At 42.6% G+C, this 19,254-nt stretch overlaps 1 protein-coding gene across 5 annotated transcripts in view; it reads left to right on the top strand.

The window, feature by feature from the left end:
• The window catches only part of uggt2 (UDP-glucose glycoprotein glucosyltransferase 2), a 54,348-nt gene that overhangs the window by 10,272 nt on the left and 24,822 nt on the right, over nucleotides 1-19,254 (top strand). For all 5 annotated transcript variants that reach the window (XM_079519008.1, XM_079519009.1, XM_079519010.1 and 2 more), the window contains 15 exons: nucleotides 600-699; nucleotides 1,335-1,395; nucleotides 2,394-2,485; nucleotides 2,895-3,045; nucleotides 4,577-4,696; nucleotides 6,545-6,630; nucleotides 6,761-6,896; nucleotides 7,216-7,347; nucleotides 7,893-8,057; nucleotides 8,724-8,847; nucleotides 8,938-9,036; nucleotides 11,574-11,668; nucleotides 12,253-12,468; nucleotides 14,488-14,619; nucleotides 17,332-17,462. In XM_079519008.1, the coding sequence (XP_079375134.1) occupies nucleotides 600-699; nucleotides 1,335-1,395; nucleotides 2,394-2,485; nucleotides 2,895-3,045; nucleotides 4,577-4,696; nucleotides 6,545-6,630; nucleotides 6,761-6,896; nucleotides 7,216-7,347; nucleotides 7,893-8,057; nucleotides 8,724-8,847; nucleotides 8,938-9,036; nucleotides 11,574-11,668; nucleotides 12,253-12,468; nucleotides 14,488-14,619; nucleotides 17,332-17,462 (1,840 nt within the window). The remainder of the gene's footprint in view (nucleotides 1-599; nucleotides 700-1,334; nucleotides 1,396-2,393; nucleotides 2,486-2,894; nucleotides 3,046-4,576; nucleotides 4,697-6,544; nucleotides 6,631-6,760; nucleotides 6,897-7,215; nucleotides 7,348-7,892; nucleotides 8,058-8,723; nucleotides 8,848-8,937; nucleotides 9,037-11,573; nucleotides 11,669-12,252; nucleotides 12,469-14,487; nucleotides 14,620-17,331; nucleotides 17,463-19,254) is intronic.

The following is a 19,254-nucleotide window of genomic DNA, read 5'->3' as shown; positions in this document are numbered from 1 at the left end:
ATCTTCATATAATAGGTCCTCACTAATAATCATGAAAAAATGGCGCAATTTTTTTCTACTCGGTCTGTGTCTCAGGAGGGCTGTGGGCAGTTCAGAAACCGTCTTCCAGTGACATCATCGATGGGGAATCCAAGGGAAACGGCAGGCTTTCTAGTCCTGAAAAGTTGCAATGCGAAAATGGAAGCCATCGTTCTCACGATAATGAAAATCTAAACATTTTTGTAAAAAATCTTGTTTAAAAAATAATCTGCCTAATGATGATGTCACTGGAAGACGGTTTCTAAACTGCCCACAGCCCTCCTATGAGACACAGACTGAGTAGAAAAAAATCGTGCCATTTTATCATGATGATTAGTGAGGACCTATTACTGTATATGAAGATAGGTTGAAAAGTGGTGAAGTGGTCCTTCTAGCGTGCATGCGCGTGCACCGTTCCGTACCGTACCTGCGCGTGCACGTCGCATTTTTTTGGGGTACCACGGCGTGGTATGAGCATGACACCACTGCTGTTGGGTTTTCTTGTTTGGATCTCTTTGTTTAAGCAGCTACTTTCCATACAGTACATGCAAATGTATATTATTGTTGTCATTCACCCTCAGATCTTAGTTTCCAGGCAGCAGCTAGAATCTTGTCTGTGCCAAAGTTTGATTCTCTGAAGCTCTTGCAAGATCTTAGTCAGAACTTTCCAAGCAAAGCCAGGTAAGTTACAGTATGTCATGAAGAAAAACGTTGCTTATTTCACATGATCAGACTGTTATAAAAAAACGAATCTTCCATGCTTTTTTTCCCCCACAATTGTTTTATTTTCTCCGACAATCTCAGTCCTCTTGTCAAAATGGACCAGACACATATTTCTTACAAAAAAACAATAGATTCTTATTTTTAAGATTAGTTGTTATTTATTTATTTATAGGACAGTAGACTGACAGGAAATTGGGAGAGAGAGATGGGGAATGACACATGGCAAGGGTCATCGGGATCAGGATTCAAACCTGTGACACGCGATCACCCGTACCGCTACACTAGCAGCCCGGGCCTGCATTATTTTTCTCTAGATATGTCAGCTCCGCGCTGAAAATGTCTTTCAGTACGTAGATCGAATCAGCTTTTCTGATGTCTGCGTGTTCCCCTGCCTAGGTACTGTAGCTCTTATGAAGAACAACTAAAAAGTGCTGAGTAAAGACTTGGAGTGAATGTTTACAGGGAGTCAGCTGAAGACGTGCCATCTGAGGGGCCACAGATTTTGGAGATTAAAACTGGGGCTTTTACTGCCGACCCGGGGATTGGGGTGGAAAGAGCTGATGGTGACTGTTCATGTTTTACTGTTCCCACAGATCCCTGACAAGAGTGGCCATAAAGCATGAAATGAGAAAGGAAATCGAGGAGAACCAAAAGGTGTGATTTCGTACGCACCATCCCCTGAGATCGTGTTGTACTTTGTACATTATAATAACATCTTTAGTGCGTGAATGTCAGACAATTAGCTTGTTGTAACTTTGATAATAAATTACTTAATTACTGTATGTAAGAAGTACGTAACTAAGTGTGGCTTACTTGGTAGAGTGACTGTACTCTTCCTGGCTTTGTGTTGAAGTGTATTTCAAGACACACTGAACTTCTCCTGATGAGAGTGGTACCTTGCGTCATTGCCTCCTCTGTTGGTGTGTGAATGTGTTGTACATTGTATCTAAAAAAATACTTAAGATTAAAGCGCTATAGGGATGTACTGTACTATTTACTGTTTACTTACTATTTGTAGTCTACTCTGTATCATCCCAATCATGACTATTTAGTCTTACTTTTGCACTAGCTGTTGTGTGTGCTCAGGCTATTTACTTTTTTTTAGATCACACACTGCGGGAAGACACATTCAAGTGTTTTGTAATTGGCTTTGGACTAGGGCCAGACCGATAGATCAGCCATTAGTTGACTTTTTGGACGATATTGGTATTGGATATTATGCTACCCATGTGTCCTGATTCTTTGTCACTTTCAACCTTGCATCTCTAATTTGGGCATGTCAGTAAAAAACAAATAATTCAGATCTACACACTCACAATGTGATGCGATGCATTGGTAGCTTGCAGATCATTATTCTTTTTTTTAAAGGGGCTAAGTGGATGCGGTTAAACAGTGTAAATTGTATGTGTAAAAAGTCTATTTTTATTTTATTATTTTGTTTATTAGTGAAATGTTCTCAAATTTTAAAACAGAATGCCAGAGGGTTTTTCAAATTGATTATTATTGAACATTTTGAGCTTTTTGACAATATCTGTCAAAGCTTTGGTTATTGCCTTGGTATGGTGGTGTATAGGATTCTCCAAAATCCAAAATCTGGCATCGTTTCAGGGCGGCTCTACTTTGCACTTACATCACTGAGTTTGTTCTTCCAGAGACTGAGCGAGACTATAGGGATCCACCCAGGAGATGGAGGGCTCTTCATTAACGGACTGCACATTGATCTGGACGTTCACAACCCCTTCAGGTAAGAGCCTGGCAGAGTAGGCAGTGCTTTCACTCCCTGGGCTGCCTCAAAGCTGCCCAGGGTTCACTGATCCTGTCACACACACCAGTATTAACCCATTCTGGGCGGGAATCCCTTTTGGTGTTAGCATATGTTATGCTTTAGCTATTGAAAAATAGCAGATCTACAAGCTCATAGCGCGCCACCGAGTGGCGCGCTATGAACTTGTAGGTCTGCTATTTTTGAAAAATCGAAGAACGACTGACATAGAAACATAGCTTTTTCAGAAAACTGTCAGGATGTAGAAGACATTTTTAGAATCTGATCTCAGGTCAGAATGGGTTAAGAGAGTCGACCACAACAGACAGCCACTGCCCCACTAGTATGGATGGAAACTGACCTGTGCTCTTTGTGTTTCATGTTTTGTCAGCATTTTGGACATCATCAGAGGAGAGGCCAGGATCTTGGAGGGTCTTCACAACCTTGGGATCAAAGGAGAAAACCAGGGCAAGCTCCTCAGGCTACCTGTGAACTTTGTGGAGGATAGCTATGCCTTAGATATCAGACATCCGGCCATAATGGTGAGAGACTGTGCCAAGTGCTGTCCGGCAGAGGGGCTGCAGTATTCTGCTGGCGCAGATCAGCATTGCAGGTGCTTTTTGTTGAGCACTGGCATGAGGGTGTGGATTAGTGGATCAGTCATTCCACTATGGCAACAGTCCCGAGTCTGCAAAAAAAAAAACTCAATTATAAACTGGGAAGGCAGCCAAGGAAAGCTATCAAATTAAAAAACTTGCAAACTTTCATTCAGGCCCCTCTGGCCATTTTAATATTCAAATGGTTGAGGGATAGAAATGACTAAACAAATGAACGTGATCATTTTAAGTCTTGAACGATGTACTCATTCAACTTAGTTTCCCTGCCTATCATTTCAACCAGTGTCTTCCCGGTGAGTGAGGGAGTGATGGATAGATACAGTGACGGGGAGGAACTTTTGTTTCTTATGGAGGTTTCAAGGCTTTTGGAAGTGAATTTGCTGTTTTTTGCCATTTTGGCAGGTGATGGATTATTTACTAGCTACAGAAGCTTCCTTCCCCTACGTATCTCTCACAGGTGAAGCTTGGTGCTTGCCAAGTTGTTTTGGTAGAACGTTGCTCTGATATGTTAACATCACACCCAGCACATTTCTGCTCACAATGATGTAACGCAGGACAAAGTGAGGTTGCGGCAGTGGCTAAGGGGGTAGAGCCGCCGCTTGGCAACCGGAAGGTTCCCAGTTCGATCCCAGGCCTCCCCAGAGTTAGTGTCTTTGAGCAAGACACTGAACTCCTAATTGCATGGTTTCCTCTGCCGTCGGATATGAATGTGTGTTGTGTGTGTGATTGGGTGAATGTAAAGCGCCTTGGATAAAGGCGCAATATAAATGCTTTACCATTTTTCATTTTGAACATCTTGAAGGCATAACTCAGATGTTGGATGCAGAAATTGAAGTTATGGTTGTTTATGGATCACTTTTAACTAACTTGACTAACTGTTACACGTAAGGAGTATTGTGCAAATAAAGGGAACACCACCAACATATAGTCTCATCACAAGGGTTCTTATAGTGTAGGGGCAGGATGTCCTATGGCCACATTGACAATGGTTTGGATTGGATGAGAGTCACGTTAATGAGTCCTGTTTTAAACCTTTCCCAGTGTTCTATAATATTGCCTTCCTGGGATTATGAAATGCCACCTTACACAGAATTTGTTTTCTTCACCACCATAAAGTGCCCAGGTCATCAGTTAGAATGATTACACTTTAAGTAATTTGCTTTGAGTCTTGCTTAAAGGAAGTCAGCAGATTAAAAAAAATCTAAAAATACAGTTGAGTTACCCCCCATCGCCCCCCTCCCCCCCTGTAAAGTAAAACATTTAAAGTTCCCTGTGAAGTTTTGTCATGCAAAATGATATTACTGCGATGAAAGGACACCTAAATTGTCATTCTACTTCAGGCTCAGTAAACATCTTGAAGGCATGACTCAGACGTTGGATGCCGTAATGAAAGTGACTGACTAACTGTGAAAATAAAGGGAACACCTGCCTTCTTATCATCTTATGTGTTTTCCAGTGGGTGAATGACATCGAGAGTGACCCCATGTACCGCAGCTGGCCATCAGGAGTACAGGAGCTTCTCAGAGCCACCTTTCCTGGAGTCATCCGGCAGATCCGGCGGAACCTTTTCAACTTGGTGAGTCCCAGAGACATGGCCAAAGCATTTCCGAGGGTCCCCTGGGCTAGGCTATGGTCCGTCAGTGAAAAAGTTCCCCCTCCGTTCACTGCCAGGTTAACTTTTCTTTGTGACCACCGCGCTCTGACTCATGGTGCGTTACCCGTTCAATCATGCAATAGAAATAACGGTGATGGGTCGAACTGCTTTAGTTTTTATTCTTTTATTCTAGAGTGAATAATAGACAAACGTTTCGGCTATCCAGCCTTCATCAGTGTGACACTGATGTGTGCGACCCATCACCGTTATTTCTACTGCCAGGTTAACAGAAATCTCAAAACCCTTTGATCTCGGATTCTCTACCCTGATCAAAATGTCAATTGCAGTGCATGCAGCTTGGCTGTTTGTTTTTTTTTGTTTTTTTTGCAGCTTTCGCCTTCATTTTATATTTTTTATAGAGAGACAGACAGTAGGCTGACAGGAAATGGGGGAGAGAGATGGGGGAGTGACATGCAGTAAAGACCATTGGGAGCGTGAGTCGAACCCGCAGCACACTGCCAGACTCGGACTACCGGCCAAGGTGCCTGGACCGCTGAGCTACGGCCCAGGCCGGGGCTGTTCATTTTTACTCTGAAAGTGTAAATACACTTTCCTCAGCTTTTTTTTGGCTTAAAGTTGAATCAACATTCCGCATTTTGCGCTGTATTACAACAATGTTAGAACAGGTTTGATCAGGACACATCAAACAACAAGGTAGTTACAGTATCAACCAGAGGAAAGGTACTTGAGTAAGGTTAATCATATATATATATTATTTTATATACAGTAAGTATATCTATTCTAATAAACCTATATACAGTTCAAGTGTGTCTGTCACAGTGGTGGGAGGGCGGATTGTGGACACAAATGGATGGACATGCCTGACATCCGTGCAATTCAGTGTTGTTAGGCAGCGGTTTCTGCAGTGTCTGACGTACCTATGTCGTGCATCCATGTGCACGTGCATGAGAGAGATGCCGTTCAGTTAAAGCCCATTTCTGATTAATACCAATTCACTAAACATAACCCGCACACCTGTGATGCGTGCCGTGCGACGTGCGCATGCGTGCACGCACACCACACTATACACAGACAGATACAGGTAGAGAGCGAGAGACACAGTTTGATGTCACTCCGTCATTGGGGTGTGCTTCCTGGCACCACAGACATTTGCAGTGCACTCCACTAGCTTCACTATAGCCAAAGCTGTACGTGATATTTCATTTGCTAAGGATCAATAAAATGTTTATTAAAATTGATTATATAACCATTCAAACATATTGCTTTGTGCCTATGTAACACAGACAACCCTCCAACGCTGGGTACATTTTGTGTGTGTGTGTGTGTGTGTGTGTGTGTGTGTGTGTGTGTGTGTGTGTGTGTGTGTGTGTGTGTGTGTGTGTGTGTGTGTGTGTGTGTGTGTGTGTGTGTGTGTGTGTGTGTGTGTGTGTGTGTGTGCAATTGGGTGGAGTGCAAAAAAAGTTGGCTAAGTACTGTTTACTGTCTCAGCTATTATGGGTAGTCTGTCTATCTGGAGAAGGCGTTGTTTCATTTATCCCTAGGTGACTTAAAAAACAACAACAAAAAAACAAACATCCTGTCTAGTAATAGTATGTCATCAATGTGCTATCTTCTTTTTTTCTTTTCCCTCTGTGTGTTAAGCATGTGCAGCATGCAGTTATATCTGGTTGGACCATATAATGTAACCTTAATTCTGTTTGGGTCTATTGTATTGCGCCTCTTGTGCAGATCCAAATAAAATAATTCAAATGTGTGCGTGCGCCACTAACAATAACATCTTAATTTTATCATTTACTCCTTTGTTGTCAGGTTCTTTTCCTTGATCCAGTACATGAAGACAGCATTGAGCTGGTGAAACTGGCAGAGCTTTTCTACAAGCATAAGATTCCTCTTAGGTACAGTATATCCTGGCTCAGCAAAGGTTGTTCATCTGTTTACCCTGCAATCTTTGCACTCGCCATCTTCACCAGATGGTGACTCAATTCACCTGCAAATTGAATACCTGTATTCTCTCACTTCTTTTAGAATTGGATTTGTGTTTGTTGTCAACACGGAAGATGAGATTGATGGCTTCGCTGATGCTGGGGTTGCCTTTTACCGGCTGTTGAATTACATTGCAGAAGAGTATGATCTATCCCAAGCTCTGATATCTATGGTCTCCGTAAGTACTAGTTTGTTTTTTAAAGATTTGTTTTTTGGCTATTCTGCCTTTATTGATAGATACAAGTGAAGATTGACAGGGGTAGACCGTAGACATGAACGGGACTCGAACAAGCGAGCATCCTAGCATGCTAGCATGCTGCTTCTGAAGTCACTCATTTGTTGGACTATTGCTCGACTGCCTGAGACATTATTCGACTAGACGAGGGAGAAGATTTCACCTCGGAAATCAGCAGGGGTGGAGGTTATAAGCAGTGGCAGGAATGTACTGTAAAGATGAGTGATGGTCATGTCTGGTCTGCTGTTTCATGCTCTTGCAGATGTACAGCCAAGTAGACGTAGGAGAGACGCTGTCTGTTGAAACTGTCTCTTCTTACCTGAAGAGAAAATTCCCCAAAGCCAACGCTGAACGGATTCTCGGAGTCAGTTCTGAGTATGACGACAAAAGACAGGTAAGGAAATAAAAATGTGTTCCCTCTTGATTTGCTGCCCTAATGTCCTTAGACTCTCGCCTGTTTTTTAAGATGAAAAAGAAATGACTAAGAAGCAGTTTTTCACTAACCTTTGAAGAATCACCCGATCGTGAACGTAGCTCCATTTCACAAAAGTTCACGAAAGTCCACCTTAAAATAGTGCGATCGTTTGTCATCATGTCAAAATATTCAACAACAAGAAGCAAGAACAGACCCACCCACAGCCTGCCGCCATTGTCCATAGGATTGCATCGGGACTCGATTACCCAGAAGCCCTGAGAAGCGAGCAGCAGTTTTCTTTTATCCAAACGTGTGACGTATCACAGAGTGTCAGCGGAAAACCTTGTATGTCTTAAAAATGATAAAAATCGGCTAATAAAACAAATAAAACTTAACTCGGGGAAACTCGTGGTCGGCAAAAAAAGACATCTTTGCCAATTAACTCGGGAATCTCGTGATTGTGGGTGAATGTAATGAAAACGAAATGACTATGAATGTAAGTCATTGACCCAATCTGCTCTTAGACAGGTGCCGAGTTCTACAAGAACAGTGGGCTGGGATCCCTTCCTCTCGCTCTGTTTAACGGGGTCCCTCTCAGCCCTGATGAGACGGATCCTGATGAGCTGGAGACCATCTTGCTGCAGCGCATCATGGATTCAACCAACGTCTTCCAGAGAGCTGTCTTCATGGTATGATGCTGCATGTGAAATGGGCCTTAACCACTTAGAGTAAAGCCATTAATTAGTTGACCTAAAATCCTCCAGGGCTCTTTGATTTTATCCTTCTACTCCAATAATCATTTCGCTGAATGTTCGTCTGTTATGACATGCCCAGAATACAGGCGCAAGGGTTCATGTGGTTAACCTTCTCGTATCTAATTCATTTTGTGAAGCCTATGACGATGTGTAACTTGATGATGGGCTTGCAAGTACATACAACTCCAGAGCTATAGTACATTTTAAATGTATTAATGTCTGTATTAGCATAACGTTGATGTCGGGCAGAAACCTCTGATCTCCATATTTCAATTTTTTGTGTTTTTTCGTAAATTTATGAACTACTTCGTCATACAACAGTGTCACAAAAGTAGCAAAAAATAGATCTACAAGTTCAAAAAGCATTGTGATATGACACGTTTTGAGCTTGAATGTCAGTTATTTTTGTTTTTAATTTTAATCAAATTAGTTTTTAACACTCGACAGCTACCATAATATTGTGAATGCTATACCTGGACGAATACAAGTGAAGAAATGCCTAGGATATTGATGAGCATTCATGTTGCCTATAGTACAGTATTATGTTACCGTATGGTATGGTAACATTAACAATCATGTGACTATTATTTCACTACCAAGGGTCAATTGGCCGAGGGCATTGATGTAGTGGACTACCTGATGGACCAGCCTAATGTAGTCCCCAGGATCAACCCTCGCATTCTCAGCACAGACAGAAAATACCTGGACTTCACTTCCTCTCCACGTACTCCAACTCCTGCTTCACACATTTATTTCCCTAATACTTAAGCCTTTGTGATTTGACCTTCTGAACAGATTTTCTTTTCCTTTGTAGATGTAGACGATTGGGAGGACACAACTATGTTTTCATTCCTGGACTCCAGGGACAAGACATCTGTGCTGGCTAAGAGAATGAAGTACTTCACAAAAAATGGTGAGAGGTCACTTATCATTTAATGCGATGCTTGCTGGTCAACATGTTAGATAAATTCTCAAGCCCACTGTGGCAAATACCACTGTTCAAATGGTCAAATGTGTTGCCATGGTGTATTTGCTTGTCAAACATTACAAAAGCAAATAGTATCTAAACAAAAATTAATTATACACTGCTATATGGATCTGTGAAAGTGTGAAATTGCCCTTTGGATACAGAGACAGGCTGTGCGTCCAGCAAGATAATTGCTGGGGTTGCTGATTGGCTTTAGGCCAATGGTCTGTCATCAGAGCCAACACTTGCCCAAGACTGCACTGGAGTGTAGCTATGACAAATTATCTGACCTGAATGATAAATTATCTCTCTTACTACAGTACCTGACTGACTGCGTACCTTACTGAAGGACTGATTATCTCTCTTACTACAGTGCCTGACTGACTGCGTACCTTACTGAAGGACTGATTGTCTCTCTTACTACAGTACCTGACTGACTGCGTACCTTACTGAAGGACTGATTATCTCTCTTACTACAGTGCCTGACTGACTGCGTACCTTACTGAAGGACTGATTATCTCTCTTACTACAGTACCTGACTGACTGCGTACCTGACTGAAGGACTGATTGTCTCTCTTACTACAGTACCTGACTGACTGCGTACCTTACTGAAGGACTGATTGTCTCTCTTACTACAGTACCTGACTGACTGCGTACCTGACTGAAGGACTGATTGTCTCTCTTACTACAGTACCTGACTGACTGCGTACCTTACTGAAGGACTGATTGTCTCTCTTACTACAGTACCTGACTGACTGCGTACCTTACTGAAGGACTGATTGTCTCTCTTACTACAGTGCCTGACTGACTGCGTACCTTACTGAAGGACTGATTGTCTCTTACTACAGTACCTGACTGACTGCGTACCTTACTGAAGGACTGATTGTCCCTCTTACTACAGTACCTGACTGACTGCGTACCTTACTGAAGGACTGATTGTCTCTCTTACTACAGTACCTGACTGACTGCGTACCTTACTGAAGGACTGATTGTCTCTTACTACAGTACCTGACTGACTGCGTACCTTACTGAAGGACTGATTGTCTCTCTTACTACAGTACCTGACTGACTGCGTACCTTACTGAAGGACTGATTGTCTCTCTTACTACAGTACCTGACTGACTGCGTACCTTACTGAAGGACTGATTGTCTCTCTTACTACAGTACCTGACTGACTGCGTCCCTTACTGAAGGACTGATTGTCTCTCTTACTGCAGTACCTGACTGACTGCGTACCTTACTGAAGGACTGATTGTCTCTCTTACTACAGTACCTGACTGACTGCGTACCTTACTGAAGGACTGATTGTCTCTCTCACTACAGTGCCTTACTGACTGACATACTGTAGTTCAGAGTCAGACCAAAGATCCGCAACAAGATGATACCATTTTAAGCCTGAATGAATTATAAGAAATTAATTTAAAATGGAATTTCTTAAAATTAAAGTGTTGTAGAGTCTGTTCTCCTAATACGGCATTGCATGCTGGACCCTGAAGCCAACCCTGCAGAAGTCTCTCGATGGGTGCTACACCAGAATGTTGCGTGCAGTACTTAACATCAGCACGAGTACACATGTTACCAACATGAATCTGTATGATGGAATGCCAAGGGTGAGCCAGAAAATAGCAGCCAGGAGAATGAGACTAGCAGGACACATGCTGTGGGAACCAACACACAGGCACCGTCCCACATTAACATATATGTGGATGTACTCAAGAAAGACGCAGGAGCGCAAAGCACCAACGAGCTGGCCAGATTTATGGAGAATCGGGATGACTGGAAGCAAAGATGGAGGGTTCGTCTGACGACGACCTAGAGAGAGGTCTACTATTTAAAACAAACACAGCAGTCTGGAATCACTCTCCACTGTGTCTTCCTCACTACACTACAGTACCTGACTGACTGACTGGCCTTGGTGATGGGCTGCATGTTGGCCTTACTAACCGACTGATTGAATGCCTTATGGGTTGTCCGCCTTACTGACTGCTTGAGGAAATAAAGACATGATGGGTATCACAATCTTCAGTCTGCCCAGGATCTCTCCGTTTCTCACTGTTCTCTCTCACTCTTGCCCCATCTTTCTCGCCATCTGCCTTACTTGTGGATGTGCACGTACAGTCGCACGCACGCACGCACGCACGCACGCACGCACGCACGCGCGCACTATTTCATTTACTTGATTGCTGCCATCTCACTGTCAGTGTATAGACTGTAGATAGCGTGAAGAACCTTTTAAAGGATTAGCAACACTAAAAGCAAGCTAAGCATTAGGATCGAGATTGGAAGGGAAAATTGGATAAAACACACTTGCCTTTACAGCTACACCTAAATGCAAGGGTGGGGATTGATATGCGTATCGATTATGTAGTCTGTCACAGAGCACATTCTCCTGCTATCAAAATGGTATTTGAGCATGATAGATATAACATGTGCACATGCCATATAATCATTATTTCAGTGGTACAATTTCTCTTCTGCTTCAGATGAGGATGGCATGTGTGGTGTGACCATGTGGATAGTTGGCGATTTTGAGAAGGAGTCAGGAAGAAGGCTGTTTCTCAATGCCCTGAAACATGTGGTGAGATCATGGTTTCTGTTCGTTCTTAAATTCAAACACATTCATTGATTTGCAGTTGTTTGCACATCAATGCACAGCAAATTCCTCAGTATTATTTTAACTAGGAGTACAAATGTACTCTCTTAAAGTTAAATAATCACTGAGGATATTTACTGTGCACTGCAGTCCATGCCCACATGTGCACCTACTGTATTACTATGCAGTAATGTTGATTTAATAAATGATTTACTTAGCATTTTGACATCCCTAGTATCAATATTATATCCATATCATGATATTAGACTGGATATTGTAATTGTACTATTGTGATATGGCATAAGTGTTCTATAAAAATATAATTATCGGATCAGGAAAAATCGGTATCGGCAGATACTCAAAATAAAATGATTGGAATCGGATCGGGTGCAAAATAATTTGATCGGGACATTCCTAGTTGTGTTATATAAATAAGAAATCTGTTGAAATAATAAGTTTGGTTAGGCATTATTATCTTGTATTTATTGTGTGTTATTATCTTGTCACGTGTGTGTGTTCGTGTGTGTGTGCACGTGTGTGTGTGTGTGTGCGTGCGTGCCCGTGTGCAGAAGGCCAGCTCTGGAGTGCGTGTGGGGGTGATTGATAACCCCAGTGGTAAACCCACTGAAGAGAATACTGTGGTCTACAAGGCCGTCTGGGCCTCCCTCCTCACCCAGAAGAACAAGGTTGCTGCAGAGTTTCTCCAAAAACTCCTGACAGAGGAGAGCATGTTGCTCCTCCAACAAGGAGCCAAGATGAAAGACCTGTTCTTGCCAATCAGCCAGGTAAGAGAACAAGATTGTAGGGAACTCATTCCACCACTTCTTTTTTTTCACCTATTCATTCGTTTGTAAATCTCTCTTCCATGATCATCATTGAAGGAATATCACAATGACTGAATATTATGGTTCTGATCCGGCTTCCAATCCCTAAAATGTTGCTTTATTTAGCTTTATTCATTCATTCGCCAATTTGTGACAAATGTTTGCCTATTATGACATGCCCCGAATAGGTGACACTAGAGTTGATGTGGGTAAGTGGTTAAGCCCCTTGTAGGGAAACAATTGTGATGGATGAGCACAACTTCTAATTCTCTCTTGAATCTCACCTAGCCACACACCTGATGCTCCACAGCTTGTGGATTCCAGCCTACTCACTGCCAGTTCCACATGATCTGTCAGGGGAGGGGGGGGGGGGGTGCAGCACAAGGCAGGCACATTGTGCACAATGTTAAAAAAATTATAATAGTAAAAAAAAAAGATCACATAGTGACAGTTGAAAGAAGCGTTGTCTCCGTTGTGTTCAGTCCCCCAATATTAGTCTGATTATTATTTTAGTAACGTGTATTTTTGTGTGTCACAACCTCAAAATTGAGGTCCGGGGCTAGGCTAAACGGCCACTCGCTCGAGCCATTGAGTTATAATTATACTTCCGGCAGTCTCCCGGGTGCTTCAAAACGCCACTGAGCAATAATGAATAGCGGGGGGGGGGGGGGGGTGGAAGTGTAGCACCCAGGATTACATTAGATAATTGACACTGGGTGAAAAAATGGGTTGCAAAATTGTGGGATAAAAATGAAAGTTGAAAAAAAACAAGTGTTGGTGGATACCTGGTCCCCAGAGATGACTAGCCATGCTGCTGCTTGCTGTTCATGGCTGTGTGATTCAGTTGTGCCCGACCGACTGTCCTGCTCATGGCAGTTCTACAACCACAGGTGCTTTCATCAGTACGTACTCTGTCTCCAGTGCCAGCATATGGAACCAGCCCACACAGCAGTGCACATATCAAACATCTTCCCATCGGTTTGATCGGCTGAACAGAAAGCCCCATGTCTGCCCTCATTAGTGACACAAAAATAGCCAATGTGCCACCAGCTACAATATGGATAATGACTCTGTCACGTAGCCCCATGTCTGGGTCTGACCACGGCAAAGCAACCTTGAATTATACCCCTCTCTTTAACTATGGGAGAGATTTGAGCTTCAAATGGCGGTGGAAATATAGGTAGGCGGTGGCTGTGTGAGTGGGACCCGAGTCGGGGGTGTGAGTTTATTATTGGCTGCCAGACAGTCTTGCTGACAGAGTTGTGCTGACATTATTGGTATTTCACCTGTTCTCCTGAGGAGAGAAATGCTGAAGAAACTAATAACCTCCACAAACCTTCCTCACTCCCACGCCTGATTTGTTATAGACAAAATGGCCAAAGTTTAATTAAAAGTTGGTTAGATTAATCCATTGAGACCTGGAACGCATCCATGTCACGTTAGCGTTTAACCACACATTATGTTATAATTTAGCTATTGAAAAATAGCAGATCTACAAGCTCATAGCGCGCCACCGAGTGGCGCGCTATGAACTTGTAGGTCTGCTATTTTTGAAAAATCGTTAAAATGTGCCTCAAATCTTTCCGAACATTGTCATGATTTAGAAAACATTTTTTTTTAAATTTCGACGTCAGGCCTGAATGGGTTAATTACAAATTGATCTTTAATTGTCATGTACTGTATGTGCATTGCTGACAGCTCGATGCTCTGACTGAAATATTTATGTTTGAAAATCATAATGATTGCTCTGACACAGGGCTTTAATGATCCTGCAAATAACTGAGGGATTTCTCGACCCCGCATACATCATACTTCATGTCAATAGTTACTCAGATTGTATTTTGGATAGTCAGGAAGGGGAGCGATGTCCTTGAGTGGTAGCCTGTCCTATCATATATCATATTGTCTTCAGACACGAGTTGGCGATGCCACTCAATCCATAACATCCTAAACAAACCGTTGTTGCCCGACCGTATACAGGGGATGGATCAAGATGCCTTTGAAAAGAAGTTCAACACGATGGAGGTGGATTTTATCTGCAGTCAGCAGCTGTTCTGTCGAGACATCCTGAAGCTGGGTCCTGGACAGAGGGCAGTGGTCAGCAACGGCAGGGTGAGTCCAGCCCTCCTTCTCCTGTTATAAATCAGTTCAAAAAAGGACAGCGACTTCAGGTAACAACAAACCATCACGTCCCAGTTGTCCAAGAAAGTACTACACACACACACACACACACACACACACACACACACACACACACACACACACATCCAAATACCGTAGGTGTTTAAAGATAGGATATTCACACACTGTTTTCAATGCCCCCCCCCCCCCCCCCCCAACGTGAAATGTAAGTTTCAATATTTCAACCAAAGTGGTCTTTGTTAGGTACATGAATGAGAAGGAAAGGGGTGGGCGTATACAGATCAGGTCCCTCCTAATATCATTACAGCAGAGTTTCCCTGTCTTTTTAAACTCGAGACCCAAATACTCCAGGACCTGGCTAAGATATGTATGCACTTCATTTAGCAGAGAATATCTCAACTCTTCTTGGCTAATATGACCGCTGCAAACAACTTAGGAACTGTGAAAATGTCTCTATCCGGGGTGAAATACCCAAAAATGACCACGCCCTTTTTAAAATAACGAAATAAATAAATGTTCAGAATACTCATGTTTGAATACTCAATAGACCATATGCACACAGCGGTCATCTTTCCATAAGTTAATGGCAGGGTGGAAACTAGCCACAATTTGCCATTGACCGCCCATACATCCAAACAGACAAAGTCCTATCTAATGTAATTGTATTAAATGATGTCAAACTACCAACGTTGCAGCTGTACGAAAAGCTTTAATTAAAGTGTTTGTTTCATAAAAATCCACGGTAGACATGTCATGAGCTACTTTATGTCAAGAAATTCCTTGCAGGTGATTCTTTTCTAAGTATTGGAGTTTGGAAGCGCTCATTGAATAATCACTTAACGGCCCTGCGTACCACCTGTTTTTTGCAAATAATGCAGGAGGCAGCAGGTTGTTGCGTTACTGAAAGGGAGCGCTTCCAAACTCCAACACTTTGAAAAAAATCACTTGCAAGGAATTTCTTGACATAAAGTAGCTCATATTATGTCTATGGTGGATTTTTATGAAACAAACGCTTTGCAGATAGAAAGAGCATCATTCAAGCTTTTCGTACAGCTGCAATGTTGTTTCGAGTTTGACATAATTTAATACAATTAGATAGGACTTTGTCTGTTTAGATGTATGGGCGGTCAATGGCAAATTGCGGCTAGTTTCCACCCTGCCATTAACTTCAAGATGACCGCCGTGTGCATATCGTCTATTGAGTATTCAAACATGAGTATTCTGAACATTTTGAGCATCTCAGGAAACAGTTTAGAAGATAGAGCCATGTTTGAAGTAGCTGTCTGGTGTGGTCATTTCCGGGTATTTCGCCCCCGGTAGAGAATTTATCACAGTTCCCAAATTACAATTTACAATTACAATTTAGGCATTTATCAGACGCTCTTAATCCAGAGCGACTTACATTAGGCAAGAACAAGTTGTTTGCAGCAGTCATATTAGCCCAGAACAGTTGAGATATTCTCCGCTAAATGAAGTGCATACATATCTTAGCCAGGTCCTGGAGTAAAAAGAGAAATTTGGTGTCTCCCCTGGACACAAACATAACAAAGAATACATGAATTAACCAATTAACACTGTTTTTGGAAAAACAATATTGAGAATTTCTGAAAATCTTTTTGAAAGTGTTTGGAAATACACTTTAGAAGTATATCTTCACACTGTAGTGTGCAGATATAGGTACTTAAAGCACTATGTAATTGTTATTCTCATGGTTTCACTTTATAGATTATTCTAAGCTGCTGCATTTAGAAGTGCTTTCCTTTCTGTGTTCTTGTCAGCATGCCAACTGTTTCCCAAAGGTCACAAGTGGTGTGAATGCAATTCACGCTATTCACTTCATTTGTGCGTGCGTGTGTGTGAGAAGGTAGTGTGTGTACTAGTGCCTGCGTGTGTGAGTAGAGTATGTGCATGTGTGTTCACCAAGTGTATATTGTTGTGCGCGTTATCACTGTAGAGAGCTGATGACTGATGTCTCAGCAGCAGCAGTGCTGACAACGACAGATGAAGAGGCCAACCCCTGAGATGGCAGTAACAATTAACCCATTCAGGCCTGACGTCGAAATTAAAAAAAAAAAAAAGTTTTCTAAATCATGACAATTTTCAGAAAGATTTGAGGCACATTTTAACGATTTTTCAAAAATAGCAGATCTACAAGTTCATAGCGCGCCACTCGGTGGCGCGCTATGAGCTTGTAGATCTGCTATTTTTCAATAGCTAAATTATAACAATGTTTAATACACCAAAACGGGTTCCCGCCCCAAAATGGGTTAATGGTTAATGTGGTTAAACGCTAACGTGACATGGATGCGTTCCAGGTCTCAATGGATTAATATCATTTTACGTTCCGCTGCAGCGCGGACAGTCGGCCGAGGACACTCTCCTCCCAAAAGAAGAGGAGGAGGAGAGTTGGAGAAACTGAATCCACAAAAACTCTAAACAATGTCCTTCAAATGAATGGTGATATATACTTTGAAGTGTGCCGGTGTCGCACACTGAAAATAGACAATCTATTAGAGCTTGAAGATTTGCTATTTTCGGCCCCACGTGTGTGACACGTGCGTAACAAAGTATAAATCAGGCATTGGGCTCCAAACCTCCCTGACAAATGGTAAATAAATAATACAAGTCCATGTGAGATTCTGAATCTTCTTGTCCCATTTGTGTTTATCTCCTCCATGTTAGATCCTCGGGCCGTTTGAAGAGCAGGAGGAATTCACTGTGGAGGATTTCCATTTGTTAGAGAAGATTACACTGAGCACCTCAGCAGAGAAAGTCAAAGGCAAAGTCAAACAGATGGGGATGAAGGCAAAACAGTATGTTTTATTTCCTCTGTCTCATTGATTTGATCAGCTGGGATGTCTGTCCATGTCTTGCTTCCTCTAACGTTTGTGGTTGTCATTACACCATTATGTGATAATTACTGACCTCTAGTTTGAAGGTGGTAAGTGTTAAGGATGATTTATACCTGTTACGTTAGTATGAATTAGGCATTAATGTTCATCACAAGCACCGTTGCTGGGTTCGCAAGTTTGACACACAGCAGGAGTTCTGTGGTCGAGACCCCCGGGTTGTGAACCCCTGCTCTAGAACACTGGCCTGGATTGCATTTTATATTGGCATTTATTTTCGGTCTGTGTTTTTTGGGGGGGAGGCCAGTTAGATATACCTGCCCTACATTAGTCAAACTTGTACATTGCCGACATACCCACATCAGGAACGCCACATCCAAGGTTTACTTTCTTCTCAGAATACATGGGAATCTTAGCGCTGGGCGTAGATTGTGTTAGCGCCTGTATGGAACAGCCTGTCGAGTCTGTCAAGTTTGTCTGTACCTTATATCTCTGTCTCACTTCCCTGGCCTTGTCACTCTGAACTCTCTGAACACGGTACATGTTGTACTCAAACTGAGTCCCCTTTCGTGGTGAAAGTGGTGATTTCTCTAGAGTAGTGGTTCTCAAACTGGTGTTCAAGGGATTTTGTGACAACGCAGTACTATTGCAATGTATACAGCTATATAAAAAGTCATGAATTATATTTTAATTCACTACTAGTCCATACTCCATACCAGCCAATGTGCACAGCCAAACCTATAGGACCATTGATACGCTGGTGGAGCGGCGTCAACTTCGGGAGTGCTTGAGGGCTAAAGCACCCACTGACACAATAGATAGTACCCACTGATCTGAAGGCTGAAGCTCCCCTCCCCCTGGTAATTTTGTCACGTAGTCAGTACTAGTCACACACCTTTACGGGGGGGTGGTTGGGCCACTGGGGGAGTGGGCGAACAGGTATTCAAATGCTAATATGGTGGCGGCGGGTATGTAAGGCTAGGCAAGGCTTAGCCTTACCAAAAATGATGCTGGTTATTTTTCTAATATATAATATATGTGCTCAGCATTATTTAGTGATCGCTGATCGGGTAGGCTAATAATACAGCAACGGGCCTAATCAGCATATGATTGGCTACTTGGTATGTGATGGTACTTTGATGAATTGAACATGGTGGACCCTCTTGTAAACAAGTGTAATGCTTAATTGGGTCGTCCACTCACAGTTAACATTGTATTGAGTTTGTGCTTGAAATGTACTGTAATTCTGCAAACTGTTAATACATATTTCAATCAATCAATCAATGTCTGTAAACCTCGTACTTTCAGTCGCTTTGTAGCAAACAGTAGCGCCCGCTGGTTTGTTTTGGAAAAAAGCTAAATGGATATAGCCTACGCCCTACGGTCTTGTTCAAGGCAAAGATAAAGTAATTCAGAAGAAGACGCTGTGAGTCGGCTGTCACTGTCAGCAGCATCAGTAACCGAACCCTCCGCACGGTTCATTCACACCTGGCGCAGCAACACTGACACGGTCAGCGGAGAGGCTGCTGTCTCTGTGCGGTCTGTGAAGAGCCATGAGCCGGGAGGGGCAGCAACACCGCCGGGTAATCTCCACACTGACTTGAGACCCATCTCAGCCAAAATATCCCAAAACAATGTCCGGGGAACAGAACTGTTCCTTTTCCTCAGACTACTTTTACTTTAATTTAAAGCTAGATGCAGTGGCTATAATTGGGTCAAGGATCTTGCTTTCGTGAGCAATGGTGTACGAGATTGG

This window comes from Electrona antarctica (genome assembly GCF_951216825.1).
Source record: "Electrona antarctica genome assembly, chromosome: 13".
NCBI classification, from domain to species: Eukaryota; Metazoa; Chordata; class Actinopteri; order Myctophiformes; family Myctophidae; genus Electrona; species Electrona antarctica.
Note: the sequence above shows the minus strand (reverse complement) of the source record. Positions and strands in the feature narration are given on the sequence as shown.